Source organism: Gallinula chloropus (assembly GCF_964237585.1).
Source record: "Gallinula chloropus genome assembly, chromosome: 11".
NCBI lineage: Eukaryota > Metazoa > Chordata > Aves > Gruiformes > Rallidae > Gallinula > Gallinula chloropus.
In genome coordinates this window covers 14,479,880-14,499,501 of record NC_140096.1, presented here as the reverse complement: position 1 = coordinate 14,499,501, position 19,622 = coordinate 14,479,880, and the positions used below count along the sequence as shown (strand labels likewise).

Genomic DNA, 19,622 nt, shown 5'->3' with positions numbered 1-19,622 from the left:
CAATTGACTGTTACTGTATTTGAGCACCCCATTTAAGGACTATTTGAATAATGTCTTGTATTAAAATTATCCTAAAATGGTTGTAACTAGTTTGATCTTAAAGTGCAATTGGAAAATCTGCATCACGAACTTTTGCAGTAAAGCTGCACAGTCCATGTATACTGAATTAACCATTCAATACTGCAGTTGCTCTCAGGTTTCTATCAACAGCTTGAAATTAAGTCCATGTCTGGGCCACAAGTAATTTACAAAAAAAAGAAACAAGAAGAAAAACAAACCAAAAAGCCACACAACTGATTTTGCCCTGTTCCTTTTGCCCTGTTAAAGACTGGTTCAAGAGACGTTGCTTGTGCTGACAGTAAGCTAATATTAACAATTCATCACATATAAATGGTCACAGACTTACATGCAAGTACTCCTTCTGAACATTAGAAATCAAACAACAGCAGGCAAACAATGATTCAACCGAAAATATCCTCAATGGGCCTACTTAGCTGTATTGTACAACATGCTGTAAGGAGCTGGAATAAAAGCTTGTAGCCTTTTCCATGAACTCCTCTCTCATTCCCTCTATGAATATTTATATAGAAGAAAGCTTGAGGATTGCCCACCCCATTTCTCCCTTTGCCACTGCTTCAACATCTGCAACGCTGAAGTCAAACATGCTGGTTTTGGCTCTCGAGAGGCTTATCCCTGGTCGGTTTTGCTGGGCACTGAGACATTACACGTCTTCGCTGCCTATGTTAAGTGTTTGACTAATGACTAAAGACTCATCAATGCATTTTGGAAGTAACATAGCAAGTTTTTATGTGGGTCAGAGAAGACGACATCTGCCTATAAAAATAAAACAGCACTTCTAATTTAGACTGTTCAATATCCCGGTTATATTTTTTCCTCTGACAACAGGTCATCATCACATGAGAACTGCAAGATAGCTGTAATTATTTTCCAGGTGCTATTCTAAGTGGTACATCCATTATCCATGCAACTTTCTAAAGTAAAAGAAACACAACAGGACTCAGACACCATAAAAATTCAAAGTAAAAAAAAAAATTGAAAATATTTGTAAGGATTTTAATAAACTCGTTTTACACTCTGAACTACACAGTGAAATGCACAATGTTACACCTCCACTGACTCAGTACTTAACAGGTTTGATTTAATTCTTATTAAGAGGAATTCTATTTTCCTATTAGTTCAAAAAATACTGGTCATTGCCTGGTATTTATTATTCTATTAAACCAGCATTGCCCAAAGGGATACTTTCATAGGCATCAGGTCCAAAGCATAACTTCACAGGGAAAAGGATCAAATTAAAAGTGATTTGGAAATTTCCTGTCTTAACACATTGCATCAATTTCTATAACCAATAAGCAGTGTCCTGTGAAGCTGACTAGAAATCACAGATTTGGTAGTTGATAAATACAAATAGGAACTTTTATCCTTATTTATAAAGCAATGAGAAATTAGTCTTCCATAAACAAGTGTGTGACATTGCATCCTTGTGGTGCATGGTATTATATCTAATTAGTTACATGTAATCTATAAGCAGCATAATGTTCAACCTAATCATATGTGGGCCCAAATATGTTTGTTACATGCCTGTGACAAGAATACGGGTCATTGCAGCCTTTAGATTAGACCTACAGTTTTAACCAGACACATTAGAGAGGACATCAACTTGTTTGGAACAGGAACTGCCTCACCACGCTTTGTCACAGGGAAGACTCATAGCATCTTCCCACACCACAATCACTCTGACTAACGATCACTCTAAGGTCATCCCAACAGTGTTTCAGTGTGCTGTGACAGTGAAATGTTTTTGGCATACTAATGTAACTCTGAAAAGCAAACAGTAATTGAGATATTTGATGATTTCATACTGAGACAACAAAAATGGGGAGGTTTCCCCCCAGTAATTGGGTTAGACCAACTGACTCTTATTAGATAATGGCCATCGCTGAACGATGCATTACTGACTCTGCCTTCTGTGTTTCATGTGCAACGTTGGTTTATCCCCTCTGAAACGACAGCAGCCTTTGAAAGCACAGAGGAAGTAAAGATAAATTAGTTATTAAGGAAGAATAGGAAGCAGCAGGATTGAAACACTGGAAAACTACACATTTGTTTTAAAAAGTGAAGATCAATGCCACAGGTAATCAATGCTAAAAGATCACAAATTCACCGAAGGAAAAAAACCACATTGAAGATTCCATTACATATAAAGATATGAACTTTGGATCAGGAAAAAGCCCTGTCAGCTTATGGAAGCTAAGAAATATCACTATTTGGTGTATTCTGCCTACAGACATTTAACATACATTAATTAACGTATATTTTAGGCTCTTTTGCCTAAGAATCTACTCTTGGTCACAGGCTGAACACATAATACTGAGCTTAACCAGCCTGAGGATAACCCTGTACTGTTGTATATGTTATTACTACCTTCTAACAGATCTACCTTGAAAAAGCTTTCTTGAGGTCCAAGTTTCTCAAAGGGTCTTGAAAACACCCAGGTGCTCACTGAGTACATGTGCAACTGTTACCTGCTTTCGAGAAGCTAAGAGAAATTACTTCCACATTACCAGATTACTCTTAGAGCACCTGAAAGAGAACTAAATTAAGGCCTCTGCACCAGAGCAGACTAAAAATAGTCCTGAAACACACAGCTATCACCCTCTCACCTTTACCACCCCAGTCTGGTTTCACTATTCACCTCAGCACATTTTAAGCAGACATGCATACAGAATGCACAGGATGTTCTAAATTTAGCAGATGCAATCTATGCTCTGCTTACCTTTATATTACCAACATAAGCAAACTTGGCTAAAACGATTCATTAAGGCAGAAGCATCTCAGAGCTAATGATCCAAATGTCTTCAAAGCAAGAACAAAAAATGTCAAAAGAAAAACCTTGAAACTTACTCCACACATACTACCAGAGTACACAACTTCCAGATAGTTCCAACTGACTCATAAAAAACAGCCAGTTTCTAAAAGCAAAAAGTCCATATAGTAAAGTCTTTAAGCCATACATTTCTAATTCACTTGCCTCTTCAGACTGGGAAATTACTCTATAATAATAGTCTAAAATTATTATGTTCCCACCTTGCAGAACAGAAGAAGGTACCTCAAAGAATGAAGTTTCAGAGAAGTTTCAGTTTCCCACAACTGCACAAGGCACATCCCACTTGCAGAATATGTTAAATTGTAATTTCAATTTTTCATCCTTTAGAGATGATTAGCAAGTAATCCAATAACTCAACAAAAGTATCAGCTTTTTATCTGTTAATGCTTCCATACCTAGTATTTTCAATTTCTCAATTAATTCAGAAACTTAATAGGACAACTGTTAACTTTTAATCCTTTAGGTAGCTTTTTAACATATCTTCCTGCAAAGAACTTTTATTCATTTAGATAACCGATCTATCTTGTGTATATATGGCAGAAATTCCTGTAATGGCAGGCACTCTGTTTAAAGCCTTTCCTAATAGGATTACAGTTGAAACAACTATCAATCAATTAAAAGTTGCAATCTTAAAAGGAGATGAGAATTTATTTCTCAAACTTCGGTCAGCAAAATAGGATGAAAAAATCAGTTTAGCAAGTAAAAGCAACCAACATGGGGAGAGGAGCATTTTTTGTAAATACACCACTGCTGCCAGTCAGCACGATAGATAACTAGAACGTGGCCACGAATTGGAACATGTTGTGTCAGTTTACACTTTTTACAGAAAAAAAACCCCTACCACATTCTATTTCATATAAAAGAAATTCGAGAGGAGGTACATTTAGGAAGTGATATAGTATGTACTAGCTACGGGCCTGCTGAGAGATGGACAGACCATCTCTAACACAGACTTAAAGGAATTCTTTTATAAGTAAGGATATATATTTTGCCCATAACTACATCTTTGTTTACGCTGGGGTTTTATTTATTTAAACAAATACACAGTTAATCCAGGAACTCTGCTGGAAGCTTTCAGAATATTAAAACTATTCATATTCTACTGAATAGTCAGCCCAAACTTTACTGGGAAGTAACTGACCCACTTTCCGTTTTTTCCTTCAGGCCTTTGCTCCTCATCTCCCCTTTCACCTTCAATTGGGTGACAACTGCACAGCCAGCTGGGTGGCATTACTTCAGCTGAAGACCCTGCATTACAACGCTCACCTTTCCAGCAGTGCCTAGATATGGAGCTTTCCCTACCAATGGTGAGGAGGTTTCCAGAAAACATCGCTACAGCTACAAAGAACACACAGAATGCAAAGGGCATTATTTTAAAACCATTCTGCATAGAATTATAGTCTAGAGACTTAGAAGTGACAAGTGATTGACCTCCAACTCATTATCAGTCTATTTTATGTACATATATAGATACAAATTCTTACACATGAAAGATAAGCCACACTTCAGGAAAACTTCCACAACAGATAATCTTAACAGTTCATTTAACAAAAAATTACTGTAAAATCCATGAAATGGGCTATTTAATCATGTTCTGAGTAGCTTCAAATTAAATAGATTTTTCTAGTATCTAAGTTAAATTCCCCTGCAAATAATGAACTTGGAGAAAAAAATACTTATAGAAGAGTATCTTTGGAGGGTTATTTTTTCTGCTTTGATGTCAGAAAAAGAATTCTTTTCAGTCTAATCTTTTTACCTATACATACAGAATATGTACGCCAGGAATACAGATCTTTATTTGTTTAAAAACAAACAATCCCCACTTCTTTTTTTCAGTTCAAAAGAGGTTTTTTTTCCAGTTCTACTTCTGAATTTCTTTTTCATCGAATTCATAGAAAAAAAATAGTCTGTGTAAGAGCATTATAGATCAAGACTACTTCATGAATGTATTCATATTTCATGCTAATTAGTCTTTGTACACAATCCCTTTCCCTGGTGTGCCTAGTACATGTGTCTCTGTCCTCGACTGCTCGTTAAATGTGCTATAGTTTATTTGAGCACTGCATCACTGAGACTGAAATAGACATTTCAGCATACAAAACTGCCTTTCTTCCTCTGCTGTATTTTATAAAGCTGCTACAAACAAAAGCTCTATTTCCCTTAGAAAAAGAATGCATGTTGTAGGTACAGAATGTACTACCAGAGTTATCACACAGTTGGCTTGTTTTCCAAACTTGGGGAATATACATGTGTGGGTAATAAGTTTGCCTGTGTATGACAAGTAGTGGTCCTTATTCTTTTCTAATGGGACCTCCGAGACACCAAGGTAGGAAAAAACCCCAAGGTATGCCTTTGAGAGGTCACCTCCCCTTGAGTTTTCTGTCTAGTCAGAATTGACTCACCCGTATTTCCTCTAAAGGATTTTAATTCTTAAACTCTGAGAAGTTGGGACTAAAAAATTGATGCATGAACTGTCTAAGTTATCACCTAAAACTTAACACATTATAGCTAAGGCAGCTCAATCACATACTAGAGAATTTTTAAGACAATACACGGTTGTTCTCTCAGTTAGGTTTCCTTCCAAGCCTCTAACTCCACAAACACAGCTCCACAAATTCACCACAGCCCCAGCACCATCCACGCTTTCTGAAAATCAGCATTTCCAAACGCAGATTTTTATTAATGAAAAGAACCTCTTTTGTATCATTTATTACGTTTTTAGAATTCCCAGACGATTCCCAAAGTTTACTGAAGGAATACCAACAAATACCTAAAATTACTCAAGCAGAAAACTATCATACTTAAACAGAAAAACTCTTATAGTAAAACTCATATTTCAGAGAAAACAGCCTTCTTTAAATTCTACTGCTGAAGCTTTCTGACAAAATTGCTAATTTAAACTCGCAGTAAAGCTGAGCAGCAGGGGTTTCTTTATTAATACTCTTCAGAAACAGTGTCAGTTCCACAGATTCCTTAACCAAGTGATAGTCTTACAGCAAGCACATATGCATGTGACATCCACTACCATCTCAGCTCCCTGCTTCACACTAAAAAAGGCAAATAATCAGCGTGTATCTGTAGAAGTCATACAGTCAGGAAGTAGCTAGCAGGGCTTCATTGTATCCTCCTCAAGTGTTCAGTGGGGAACAGGTTAAGTAGGGCGAATGGAAAAACCTGGAGGACTCACCTCCACATCTGAGCATTTGCCTGGGATTCACAATACATACAATGCAGATTTTGAAAGTGAACATGATTTCTTTAAGAACTGTGTAGACCACTTAGTGATGTACCTCAAAGCAATCACTGACAAGCTAGCAACTTTCTAATATCCCAGACCTCAAACTATTTCCCATCTGCCTCAATCTGAATATAATTTAACCCACATACAGAGTGCATTTGGTTTTCTGAAGCTGCAATTACTACAATTCTTTATGTAATGCTAACCAAGAGAAAATCTAAGCTACTCAATCCAACCCCTTCTGACACAACACCAGGGCTCTGAAAAAATACTGACTCTACATATAACACACGTAAGGAAAGCAAGCTCCAGGAATAAAAAATAGGAGAGCTAGGAAAACTGCATCTATCTGACCTGTCCCTCATTATTTTTTTCTCTTATGAATATACCACAAAGCTTTTAAAAGCAGAGTCCTAAGAGACATAATTAAAGTGTACTACAGCCCAAGATCTCCAGTAAAATTCCCGCATCTGTTCATCCCTATGACATGATCCTTCTGAAAGCATTATTAATATAAAATTTTACAGAAAACAAGACAATACACAAACAAAAATAATACAACTGAACCTGATCCTAAGTTCTGAAAAAGTCGAAGTAGAGTTTTTCTCTGGTATATTCTTCATTCGCTGCCACACAGGAAAACAACTCTGCAGTCCCAAACTGAATAAATAAATAAATACTCCAAAGTTGCTATATTTTTCAAAAGAATGCTTCAGAAGAGCATCAGTGTGCCCTTACATTACTCAGTACCAACAATATATCTATTTTACTTAGCATGGTTTTTCAAAATAAAACATATGTTTTCTATGACTCAGTGCTGCAAGTGAGCTTCCACACAAAAAAGGAATCATCCAGCTTACAGAAAAGTGTGCTAAAATGCTATTTGAAATGAAATATCAACAACTAAAATTTACAACCATTGCCTCCTGATTGGAAACTTTGGTTGTTTTGGCCCCTTCAGAATACTAGTCTCATTTTAATCCTTCTGTACTATGGTGAATGAAATGGGTTCCGATGCTCTTGAAATAAGAGGCACACACTCCCTTCACCAGGAGCAGCTGCTGTCCAACAGCCACCACTTGCACAGTGGCTTCTTCATATAAAAAAATTTGCACAGGAACATACATCTAAAATAATTCTTGGTAGGTCCCATCTGGGCTTCTCCTGAACAACTGCCCAGCCGCAGTGAAACCACATGCATCATGCCTAAGGTTAGTTTGGAAGCCATGCTTCTCTCTATAAATAAACTTTATATAGCCCCCCTCCAGCCTACCCAGCTTTTCTTCTGTCATTTGAAATACAGCAAGACTGGGTATTGTTATCTGGTATAAATTGTTCCTGATGATTATAGACAGAAAAGCTTTTATTTCATCAGTAACTATCTAAAAATCTGTTTTTCCTTAATCAAGGACCATATTCTTATGTATTTACTGCGATCGTTATTTAAATGATCCTAACATAACTTAAGAATAAAAAGGCATAAATAAATAAATAAAAATATAGAGACAGACATGTATATGAAGTCTAGGCTAAGTGGTAATCATCTCAGGCATCAGCTTATTTGAAAAATGTAAAGCTTTCTCCATCACTGAGTGTGACAGTTCACCTACTAGATAAATCAAGTTGAGAAGGAGAGGAAAAGTTGAAAACCAGCAAACTAATAACTTACTCCTCCTTTATGGTACTTGAATTTATTCTGCTGCTGAAAAAGAACAGCAATTTCAAATATATTGAAAGAAGAAAACAAACCAGCATACTTCACTTCTGTGTCAATTTGAGATATGAAGATTGATTAACTGAGCATGCAATCTAACTAAATGAAATTCCTGTAAGACACAGGAACACTCGGGTACCCTACACTGTGAAGCCGTGTCTTACTTTGCTTTGGATTCAGATGCTTCTGTAAAGGAGAGGGCAAGGAGGGGAAGGAAACAAACACACAATGCTGAATTAATCAGAAGACCAAGGGAGCCACCTGCAGTTTGCAATCTAGAAACAAATACATTATGATTTCATGGGATTTTTTCCTTCTATTTCACCAAAGCAGTGCATCTAGCTGAGCTAGTACAACGTACCTGTGCTTTATACTAGAGCTTCCTGTATTAAACTGAAGCTTGCTGTCTCATACCTACAAACAAAGCTGTGTTACAGAAAATCCGGACAAACTGAGTTCATTTAAAGCCTGCAATAGTTTTTAACTGGATTAATTTAGTCTGGGCTTCCTAGCATATCAAATTCAGATCCTTTTCTTTTAAGTACAAATCCCTCTTCCTTTTCTTTATAATTACCAAACATAAATCAATGGAAACCGTTTTCCTTCAAGTGTAATGGTGCACCATCCTCATTCTTTACTAATAACAAGTAATATAAATAAAACTTTTTTCACCCCACTGAAAACGTTTCAAGCAAAAGGGATGAAGAATGATGTGTATTTTTTATTGTCATTTCTGAGTCAGGAAAAAATGTGAATATAAGCTGTGCAATATTGTCAGAGGAACACTGCAGAGGTAGACCAACCTTAAGATGCTACATCACTTCAGTAGCAGAATAAAAGTGTTAAAGCTGCATTTCAAGCATACAAATATAATTATTTGAATTGGAATGTTTGATGCCAAAACATTCACTCTGATCAAGGAAAGAACATTACCTGCTTCATCAGACCACCTGGTCACAGAGGAAGTTGAAATAATAAAATTAATGTGTAAACAGGAAAAAAAGGTATAAGTTACCCTAGAAATCTGAAAAATCCTGCACATACACACTATCCTTAAAGAATGGGTGGTTTCAAGGAAGGAAAAAAAATAATCAGCCAGATTTATATCAGACATAGAACACAAAAGACACAGTTTTAAAATGCTCTTCCTGGCTAGGTGATTCGGTAGGCACTTCTACACTTCCTTCTGTGTGAAGGTACCTTGCACCACTGAAGTTGGAAGGTGCAACAAAGTTTAAAATCCGCAAACTACTGTGAACATTTAATGGCTCAACGAGTAGCAGCAGAATGGGCACAAAGACAATTCACTGAGCAATGCACATAGGCATTCCACATGTGAACATACCACGAACATCTGCATGATGTTAACGAGCAAGACTACACTACTTACATATAGATACTACAGGATTATCAACGAAACGTGTTCAAACCCAAAGGGTCTGTTTCTGGGTTTTTGTTTTTTTTTTAAATTAAAAGTCTGATAAATGTATAAAGGGTTTTACATCTTCCTGGTTTCAATAATGTAACCCATTTAGCACATATTAAGATATTAAACACAAATAGTTATGTCTTTCTTGTTGCTGCACTATAGAACTTTTTGGGGAAGAACAGTAATTTAAAATACTGAAGTAGATAAATGGTTCAAATTTTCTGGCCTGTTTTCTTAACAATGGAAAAAATCTGTATTTAAGGTAGGTGGTGTTCTTGTGGATGCAGCAAGCAAGGGAACAACAAAAGCTTAAGTAGGTGGGAACAGCAGCCTACCTACATTTTGGCCTTTAATTCACTGCTCCAAGAAAGCTGACATTTAGACCTCAAATGACATGTATGCACAGAAAGTAGGAGGCAATCAAAAAACTACCGCAGCTCAAGTTTTAATAATTCACCTTAATTAGAATGTAGTCATCCAGGCAGTTTAAGGCAGGAAAGAATAACATAAAGGAAGTTTACCAGAGCTGAAGGCTTGATAAGCTACCTCAATCATCAGATGCAAACAGAAGATACTAGTCAATGGCCTACTAGCAGAAATAAAATTGTCAGTATCTTTTAAGTACTGTTTCACCAGCAACCCAGAAAAACCCCAAGCAGGCTTAAACGGAGGCAGTCTCCCCTATAAGATCATACAACTCACGGTGAAGAACTTGAGGCTTGCTGCAAGGGCATCTGAGTTTGACTCTTCAGGAGGATATAGGATAAGTGAGTGTAACAGCACAAAAAAAAGAAGGTATGGCTAATACGTTTATGTTTGAGTGTTATTTTAAAACTGAGCAACAGATGAGTCCTACAAGTTTTTCAGAGGGAGATAACCAAGGAAGGACTCTACAGCTAACACCTAAGTCTTCATATGGTAATTAAACTATATAAAATAACTTATTTTACATAATGTATCTATTAGCACACTATACATACAAAACCCTGAAAATTTCATTCATGTTTTCCTCAATTATAGTTTACATGCAAGTTTGTATTTTCTCTTTTTGCTCTCAAGTTGCCCTAAGCAGAAAAATTCAACTCAGCTACTGAAACCCGACTTCAATTTTGAAAACATATCAAAATGATTGGTGAATTGTATTTTTTATAGCCTAATCATAAAGAACCAACAGAACCCCGATCAAGAAGTTTTCCCTTGAGATAAGTTGGATGGATAATGAATTCTGTTCTGGAACAATCCCAGTAGTTACAGACTATTATGTACTAATTACTACCTTTACAGATCTACTGTACACATAATTAATTTCTTCAGAGCACCACTATCCTTCTTGACTGGTAAAATACACAACCTAAATTACAAGAGCCAGAAATTAACATGATCCTTTAGGGAGAAGGCATTAACTTGCTTTGTAGTGTTTTGCAATTAGACTATCAATCAAACAGTGAAAAGTGATTTTGATAGCAGCAGGCCAGACACACTGGGTATTGTCACATTACTACAAAGTTATCTGGGGTCTCACGCATATGGTATATCACAACTTAACTATAGAGCCATAACATTTTAATGCTTAAAACTTCCCTGGAAGAAGCCACTTGACCATACAATAACATGTACTGGATATTCCAAAAAATTCAACAACAGCATAGGGAAAGTTTTGGAGATCATATTCCACAAAGCACCACAGACATCACACTGCTGCTGATGGTGTTCTTTTCCCTTTTACCAGTAGCCAAAAGTATAATTTCATGTCAGTTCAAGGACAAAAACAAACTTTAGGAGAAGAATGTTCTAGCTTCACAGCGTAGGAGGACTTGTTTGAATGATCTGAAAGATTTGCTATTAAGTAAGCTTTTGCCAAGAATGCTAACATTTTAATCATTTTTCCTTATTTTTATTTCAAATTTTATTTATATTCCATAAAGTAGAAAGTTGGTTTTTTTTTTAAATTAAGAAAATATTTATGTGATCACACAAAGCTTCAAATTGATCACACAAGTTTTAAAGAGGAAAACATGTCACTATATAAAAGTTATCCTTGGAAAAAAAACAACTCACACTCAAAAAAACGTGTCTGAAGAGACTGCTATTTGCAGGTAAGATTTAACTGTTAAAAATAAGAGGATAAGGTTGATCTAACAATACCTCAATAGAATTCCTTCCTCTTGCTATTTAAATATCAAAATGCAAATCAATCCATGATAAGATTATTTTGCAAACCAAATACTACTGAGCCTGAAATTTTCAAGTCATGACTCAAAACCTGTAAAAGGATGATGCATGTTTTCCACCAAGAAAATCACTGCTTTCACTTTTAAGCAACGCATGATTCACAAAATAAAATTCTGGGTGATATCAAAAGTCTCTCTGAGAATTAACCAGATCAAAAGAAAACAAGTAACTACCTGGAAACTAATTCCATCTTCATTCTTCTTCTCCGTGCGGCTACACAAGGAAAGATGCCTCTATGTGCTCTATTGCCACCCACAATGCAGTAGCTGTCCCACCGCCCAAGTCACTAGCGACCACCGCAGTTGCCCATTTATTTTCAAGCACACCTGATCTGCAATATCATTTACTTGCCGAAATAGTCCATGAGACTACAATCACTGCTTCTGTCTGTGCATCTGGAAACAGAATTCCAAGCTCAAAACACTAATTTAACATCTTTAATGAGAATTTGAAGCCCTAAAGTCCATGTGTCAGAGGCCCTTAAAAGGTATTTAGATCATGTGTACTTCTCTTGAAGAAAAAGGGAGAAAGGGCTTCCAGACTGTATTGAGACAGTGGTAATTACATGTCAGTTAGCTTAATTCAAATCCCAAGATCTCAAAATCCTGTAGTGTCTGAAGGAGAATACTTTATTTAGTTTCCATTGCTTCCTGTACAACATCTGTTTTCATACCTATGCTCTGTAACTGATTTCACAGACCAAACACTGAAATACTGCAGTTTGACTGTTAGTACTGATTTGAACCTAACTAAATGAATTCTATATATTCACAGGGCATTGGTATTAAAGATTCTGGTTACAGAAAGAAGTCAAGATTTGAACTTACGCGTGCATTCTAGAAATAAATTGGGAGCTAGGTATTATTTGAATTAGAATTATTTTACTAATCAGCGAGCACTCCTTTTTGTTCCTGATGCTCCATGATTAAACATACTTACATTTTATAAGCACCTAAGTGATAAATGTAACAATTCCTTAACTAATGAAAACTTAGCTTCCGAAACATCTTATGACTTCCTCCTCCCTGACCCCCGGGTTTTTGATCTCCAAAAGTACCACTTCCCTGCAGCTCTGTATGCCTTCCTTGAAAAGAGGCAGTACTACAGTAGCAAGGCACACAGTGTAGTGACAACCATCATTGTTATTCTTGGAGTATCTTAAAACAAAACTAAGTTAAATAAGGTAAAAACTCAAAATTTCTTTCTCATCATGCCAGAGAATCATGAATAAAATTCATAGGTTTAATCAAATTTGATTACACACACAACTCCCCCAGTGCTGCATTCCCACTGGCATTCTAAAATGCCACAAAATAAAAGATAGTAAACACTAAGTTATGACAATTGCTTTTGGCAATCGTCAGTTTTCTTTCACTCATCCATTTATTTGTTTTACATGCTTACTGTGCTCTCAAGAGAGTATAAAATGGATTTCTATTTGTCTTTCTATCATCCTCCTGTGTTATGTTAAGAGACCACATCAAGAAATGGGACCAAAGCAGAAGAGAAATTCAATCCTAGATTATCCTTGAAATAATTATTACGGGGATTAATGAGCTGCCTCTGGCTGGTCAGGTAAAAGGTGGGGAAGAATGGCGAATACCCTGTTAATGTTCGCATATTACAGCTGAAAAAACAAGTTGCTTGTGCAATGCAATTATTTGAGTCTGTGCTGCAACACAATGCTGCGAGACTCTTCTCGACTTCTAGGAGGTTTTCAAGTTTTAAGAAAAACTTGAACTCAAAGACAGACCACACTGATTTTCCTTACTAGTCAGCCAAATCAGATTTTAATATCGTGGGTAATATGCAGTAGCCATCCTTTGTTACAGCATGTTATTTCCTACAACCATTAACTGAGAACAACGTAAGGAAGAACAGGAAAAATATCTGCAAGGCTATCACCACAGTACACTGCTTGCAGAATTTCTGTTGTTCATAGCTTTAAACTGTGCAACTGTGTCAAGAGGAATTGCCTCTCCCATGAAACTGACAGCTAAGTCAAAACTTCAGGAGGGCTTTCTCAGCATTTTTAATGAAGCAGCTTTTTGGGAATTCAGAAACATTTCTTCAGCTTTCTGATGAAAGAATTCAGCTCAAGGCAGAAGCTTGTCATTTTCATTAAGAAGGGTCTCATTCCATTGTAAGTGTTATCTGCTGTTCTTTCCCTTAAAGGTTTTCCTGTCCCGCTGTCACACTAAAACCAGCGATGAACTCCACGTTATTTTAACCTCACTGCAATGCTCTGAACCAAGAATCTATCAAACTTCAGTACAGAGAAGAAGTGTTAAATTAGAGCAGATGATGCTTTGCGTTACTGTATGTAATAGCTGAACATTTAGAGCAGAAAGTGGGAAGCACTCCGAAAGCTGAATACTAATGGCTCAGATTCAGTGACTCCTGAAAAGAACAGGAGCTCTGAGTGAAAGAGCTGTATATTTATCCTATGAAACACACAGCTAGGACTAGCTCTTTGAAGGCGTTTCAAAAGAGCACTGAAAAAGACATATTTGAAAGTAACTCAAGGAATCTACTCAAGAAATGGTCCAGAGAAGTTAGAGAGGCCTTCCTTAACCAGAGATAACTTTTCCAACACTCCATTAGTACAAACTGCACTCCTTATTCCTTCAAGTCAGACAACAGCCAGGATGCTAAAAACCTCTATGTGCAATAGACCCTAATTCTGAAGTAATAAAATCTTCAAGTAATTGATAGAAGTGAGAGCATTCTAGTGGTTCAAATTAAAATAGAAGAGTCCTTATGGTTAAAATACAAAGCTTCACACAAATTGTTAATTCTCAAGCCAAAAAGTTAAGGTCAAAAAAACCCCCACAAAACCAGCAGCACAAAACCGCTTCCAGTCAGTACACGAAGTCCTAAGCCTGCATTTGCTTATTCAGATTTGGCCTACCAACACTTGACATAACTGCCCATCCACCTTCAAGAACACCACATCCCTAAAATATATTGCATACTTACTAGCTGATAAATGACTAAGAGATTTGTAGATAGATCAGGAATTCATTCTTTCACTATCTACCATTTCTTGGACCCAAATTTGTTTGGCTTCTTCATTAGCTCCTAAGTTATTACTGAACTATACTTCAGCAGTACTTGCCCCTTTTCAGTGCCTGAAATCACAGAATCACAGAATAACAAGGTTGGAAGAGACCTTTGAAGATCATCAAGTCCAACCATTGCCATCCTAAGCTAAACCATATCCCTAAGTACCTCATCTACCCTTTTTTTGAACACATCCAGGGATGGTGACTCAACCCCCTCCCTGGGCAGCCTGTTCCAGGCTCCGACAACCTTTTCAGTAAAAAAATTTTTTCTAATATCCAATCTAAACCTGCCCTGGCACAGCTTCATGCCATTGCCCCTTGTTCTATCTTCTGTCACCTGGCTGAAGAGACCATCGCCCACCTCTCTACAACCTCCCTTCAGGTAGTTGCAGGTGATGAGAAGGTCTCCCCTCAGCATCCTCTTCTCCAGGCTAAACATCCCCAGCTCCCTCAGCCACTCCTCATAGGATTTGCCCTCCAGCCCCTTCACCAGCCTGGTAATTACTGGTAAATGGTCACATATGAAATACTGATCAATTCACCATTCACCAAAGATAATAATGCAAAGACTTGAAGAGGCTACATGCAGCTTCAGAAGTGCTCACAGACTATCTGAAAGCCATGAAGAGATGAGGGTAGTATTAAAGTATCAAAATTATAACCAATGTTCCATTGTTTGTAACTACATTCCCACCTCAAGATTATCATCATATCTCCTACTGAGGGAAGTAAGTCTTTGCCAAATTGGTTTTTTGGTGTAAAACCAACAGCAGAAGCTCAACAGCCTCACTTACAACTGACAGAAAGCTCCAGCATAGCTTTTATTTTCACTGTAGTATTCTGTGCAGTAGCCAAACAGGTCCATTTCAGTGTTACAGCAAAAATCTGTAGACTGTGTTATACTTTCCCATGGTATAATGCAAACAGTTTAAAGAGTCTGCACTCACAGCTTCAACCCCTTGAAAACTTACATCGTTTACTAATGACAGTAACAATGCAGTTAAACTACTTATAACTTGCAGGGGTTGCTTCTTTGATTACACAACACAACTTTAAATACTAATTCCAAGAGTATATTTACTTTTTGGGTTTGAATAGTATATTCAGCTCTCATTTAAGAAAAAAATACAAGCAAGAGCAGAGACCAACAACTCAAACACAAGAACTTTGAAAATAGCAGTGGTTCCAATCCACATAACTCCACCATCATAACAGTGGGCATATTATAAAGCTGTGATCTTGTGATTCAACTGCATATTGTAATTGCTATGTTCCAATTCTTACTTGTACTTGTAGAGGACTTAGCTTTAGCACAGTGATACAAGCAAGTAAATTTTTGTTACACATCAAACCCCTCACATGTAGAATATCTAGAACAGGGCAATTTGCAGTTCCTGAAGCTAGGGACATTAATGCAGATGAGCATGATTTTAGGATTACATTTCCAATTTAATTGAATTTAAAGAAAAGTCACATATCTCTGCAAAATGCCCTGCACTTTCAAGAGGTATTATTTCAAATGGTTCCTCCCCTCACGCTGGAAAGTGAAGGAGGAGCAATTCTTGTAATAGACTGTTATGCTTCGTATGGTTTAAATCGTGTTCCTGCTATAAAACCATTGTATGAATTTCATGGCATTGCAAAATGCATAAAAGACACTGTCACTGCACAATTTTTAAATGTACTAAAACCATAATGCATAGTAAAAAAAGACTGTACCTTTCATTTGTGTTCCAAAGGTAAGGGCCAACTTCGCAAACAGTTCCGGGTTTTCAAATTTGTTTTCTTCAGCTTTTACCCAAAAGCTGTTTTCTCCAATCTCTTGAGGTTCAATCTGAAACAGACATGGCATTTCCAAAGTTAATAACTAGCATTTTCAATAGCCAAGTGAAAGCCAATGCTATCAGACATTTGGATAACAGGACTGAATTAGGTTTAGCTATGTTTCAGTTCTTATGTTCTCTTAAAGATGTTTCCTGAACAGAACAAGAAGTGCCCTCTATCTACACAATTATTTTTATTATACTTCTCCATTCAACAAGTTTTCTAAACAGACTTGATGACATATTAGCACCTGGGTTTGAAAGTGTTCTGGGTCTCTCTCCATTATTTTCTTGACAGTTCCCAAATTCTTCACCACTGCTATGTGTCCTTGCTATCTCAGAACTCTAGAAGGAATCACTTTTCTTATACTGCTAAATACCTTACTTGCAAATGATCTGTCAACGTAGACCTTCCAGTGACTCAATATTAAAGTCTGCAGGAGAAATTATCTTTTTAAAGGTCAGAAATAACTTGACACCTAATACCACTTTTTTTATATGTAGTTCCTATTTTTCAAATGTAAACACAGATTTCATTACACCACCCTATTTGATACTGGCTATATTAAAAGAAGAAAATCCTCTACAATACAGAAGCCAAAAGCCAATTGTACTTTTCATATATGATTCAGAACAGCTATTTTGCTTTCAAATTATGATCCTCTTTCAGTTTTTAAAAGTCTTATTGATTCTTGTTTACAAGTTGCTTTAAATGCCTATTAATTTTCAAGGGCTATTTAACTTCAAGACAATACACAGGAAATTCATCAATACTGCTCTTTTAGTCCTTACTAGGATTTCAATGCAATACGTTGTTCCTCCTTCCACCTTTTCTCAATCAGATCAATCTGTTAATATGTAGCTGCTTTACCACCAGCTGCAGTTAAGGCATTTTTTAAAACTACCTCAATCCAACACTAATGGTAAAGACCATTAAAAAAAAAAGGCAGTAAATTAAGCAGTACGAATTTTATTCCTAAAATCATGGCTCCTTACAAGGGATGATCAAATAGTTTCCTCTTTTCCAGTATGACTGAGATCTTTGGCACTGTTCCCAGAACACTTAAGCAAAGTCTCCATCTGCAGTTACTTTCCATTGTCATACCCAGTGTTCAGATGTACACTTTATAAATTATTTCTATAAACACATGAACATAATCGATTACACTGAAATTGGCTGCAATGAGAAATATGTATTTTAAACTAAAAAGCTTATTTTTCTATATGTTCACAGGATGCTAATCTGAGTATGTTTCACAGTTACAAGGAAAAGAGTCCAGATGGAAATAACGAAACAGATACAAGGGGTTAATATAAAAATCTGTAAGCTGAAGATAAGAGAGACTAACTAAAGTAATAGCCACAAAACATTTTCTCAAAAGCCCAGGTGGAAATACCTTTTTCAAACATTAGAGCTCCATTTCAGAAGGTTGAAAAAAAGTTTTTTTAAAATTCAGAAAATTGTTTAATAGAAGCTTTGAAGAGATTAATCTTCTAAACAGAAAGAAGACAAGGACATTCAAAGGTAAAATATCTTCAATAGACAATAAACATTTCATAGGACAGGAAGTGACCTTCCCTTTTATATATAAGAGTTTTAAAGGTTACAAAATTGTATAATTCAAATGATTCATAAAAGAGTACATGAACTAAAAGGACTTTTATATGGCTAGATGAATTTTCAAGGAGAGAAAAAAACCAACCCCAAATCTCTGGATTCCAACACTGGGTAACGCAATATTCCTCCAAGTAATACATGAGCATCTTCTCCTGTATCACAACTCATGCATTCTTCTTTCTTTCTAATACAACTACGCTGCTTAAAACAGTCAATTTTTCCTTCTAGAATACACTGGTGTGGCTACCAGAAGGTTAAAGATACTTTGGACAAATGTTTGAAGAGAAAAGCAGGACTATGAGTCCTTCACATTCAAAAGCACTAAAATTAATATTTATTCTCAAAAAATGGTTTTCTGGAAATCCACTGAGAATTCTATGTAAATAAACAAAGAAAATCCCTAACCAATGTAACTTTGCTGCACACTCTATGTTTACTTGTAACATCTTCCTCATCTGTAACTCTGTATTGGCCCTGAAGTTTCCAGGACTGCGATACGATGGTATGACTCATTTCAGAGCCTTCATGTTGAAACAATACAGCATCATCAGCCAGGAGGAGCATCTGGCATCCTAGGTAATCCAGCTCCATGGACAACCCCATGACACCCGATCTATGTCTGCATCTACACGAATTTCCCAACAATTTTACCACCTGTGAAACATGCTGAAAAACACACCCCTGCACTATTTCAGAATGAGACTTACATTGCAGATCGAACAGTTGTTCAGGGTAAAATTACAACTTATGCTCAGCCATGACCATCTGTAACCACTTAAGAGCTTCTTTTCCTCAACAATTTGATTTTACCAAGTTCTTGGTACCAATACACTACTGAGATAGAAGATGGTTTTCAAAGAAGCTGTTAGACACTAGCTGTTAGACAAAGCCTTGACAAACAAGTAGCTGATATTCAGTCAAACTACTCTAAAGTCCAAGACAGAACTGAACGAGATACCACGCAATACCTAGAAGTCCTCCTTTGATTTGCCTTGATGTCATCTATGTATCCTTTTCTTATAGCAAACCTCAATCCAACATGTTTTATACCTTTCAAAAACTGCCAACCAAAAACTGCCTTTAAGACATGATGGTTTCATCTTGGTGATCGATAAAAATGGGATTTTGAAGCAACATGGATGCAAAAACTCACATACCTGCATACTTCCACAACATCTCTCATCAAGTGACCAGCAATCTTGAGATGCAAGTAGTAAGTACTAACTGCTCTTACAGGTTAGTTTAGATTGTGCTTGCAGTTTATTGCTCAACTAAGTTTTTTATATTTTAAGGTTTTCTTTTTTTTAAAAAGTGAAATTTGAATAAATATAACCATGTTAAAACTGCAGGAGCTGAGTCATAGGACCTTGATGGTACCCAAATGTTTCCCTTGAGCAGTCCCACAGCTCCTCCCAGTGGCCACAGACCTGCCCTAGCACATCACTCATTTGAAAAGCCAATAAACATCTTAGATTTAGCAACGTACAAGCACCACTACACAGCACAGATAGCAGCATTCTCTGAATTTGTAACTACATCAGACATTACTAACTTAGAATGTCTCTATACAAAAAAGCATGCTGTTATCTTATGTT

General features: G+C 36.6%; 1 protein-coding gene across 1 annotated transcript in view; it reads right to left on the bottom strand.

Annotated features, from left to right (window-relative positions):
• Positions 1 to 19,622, bottom strand: part of DIAPH2 (diaphanous related formin 2) — a 226,576-nt gene that overhangs the window by 158,101 nt on the left and 48,853 nt on the right. Inside the window, exon 17 of the mRNA XM_084268950.1 lies at positions 16,306 to 16,420. Coding sequence (XP_084125076.1) covers positions 16,306 to 16,420 — 115 coding nt within the window. The remainder of the gene's footprint in view (positions 1 to 16,305; positions 16,421 to 19,622) is intronic.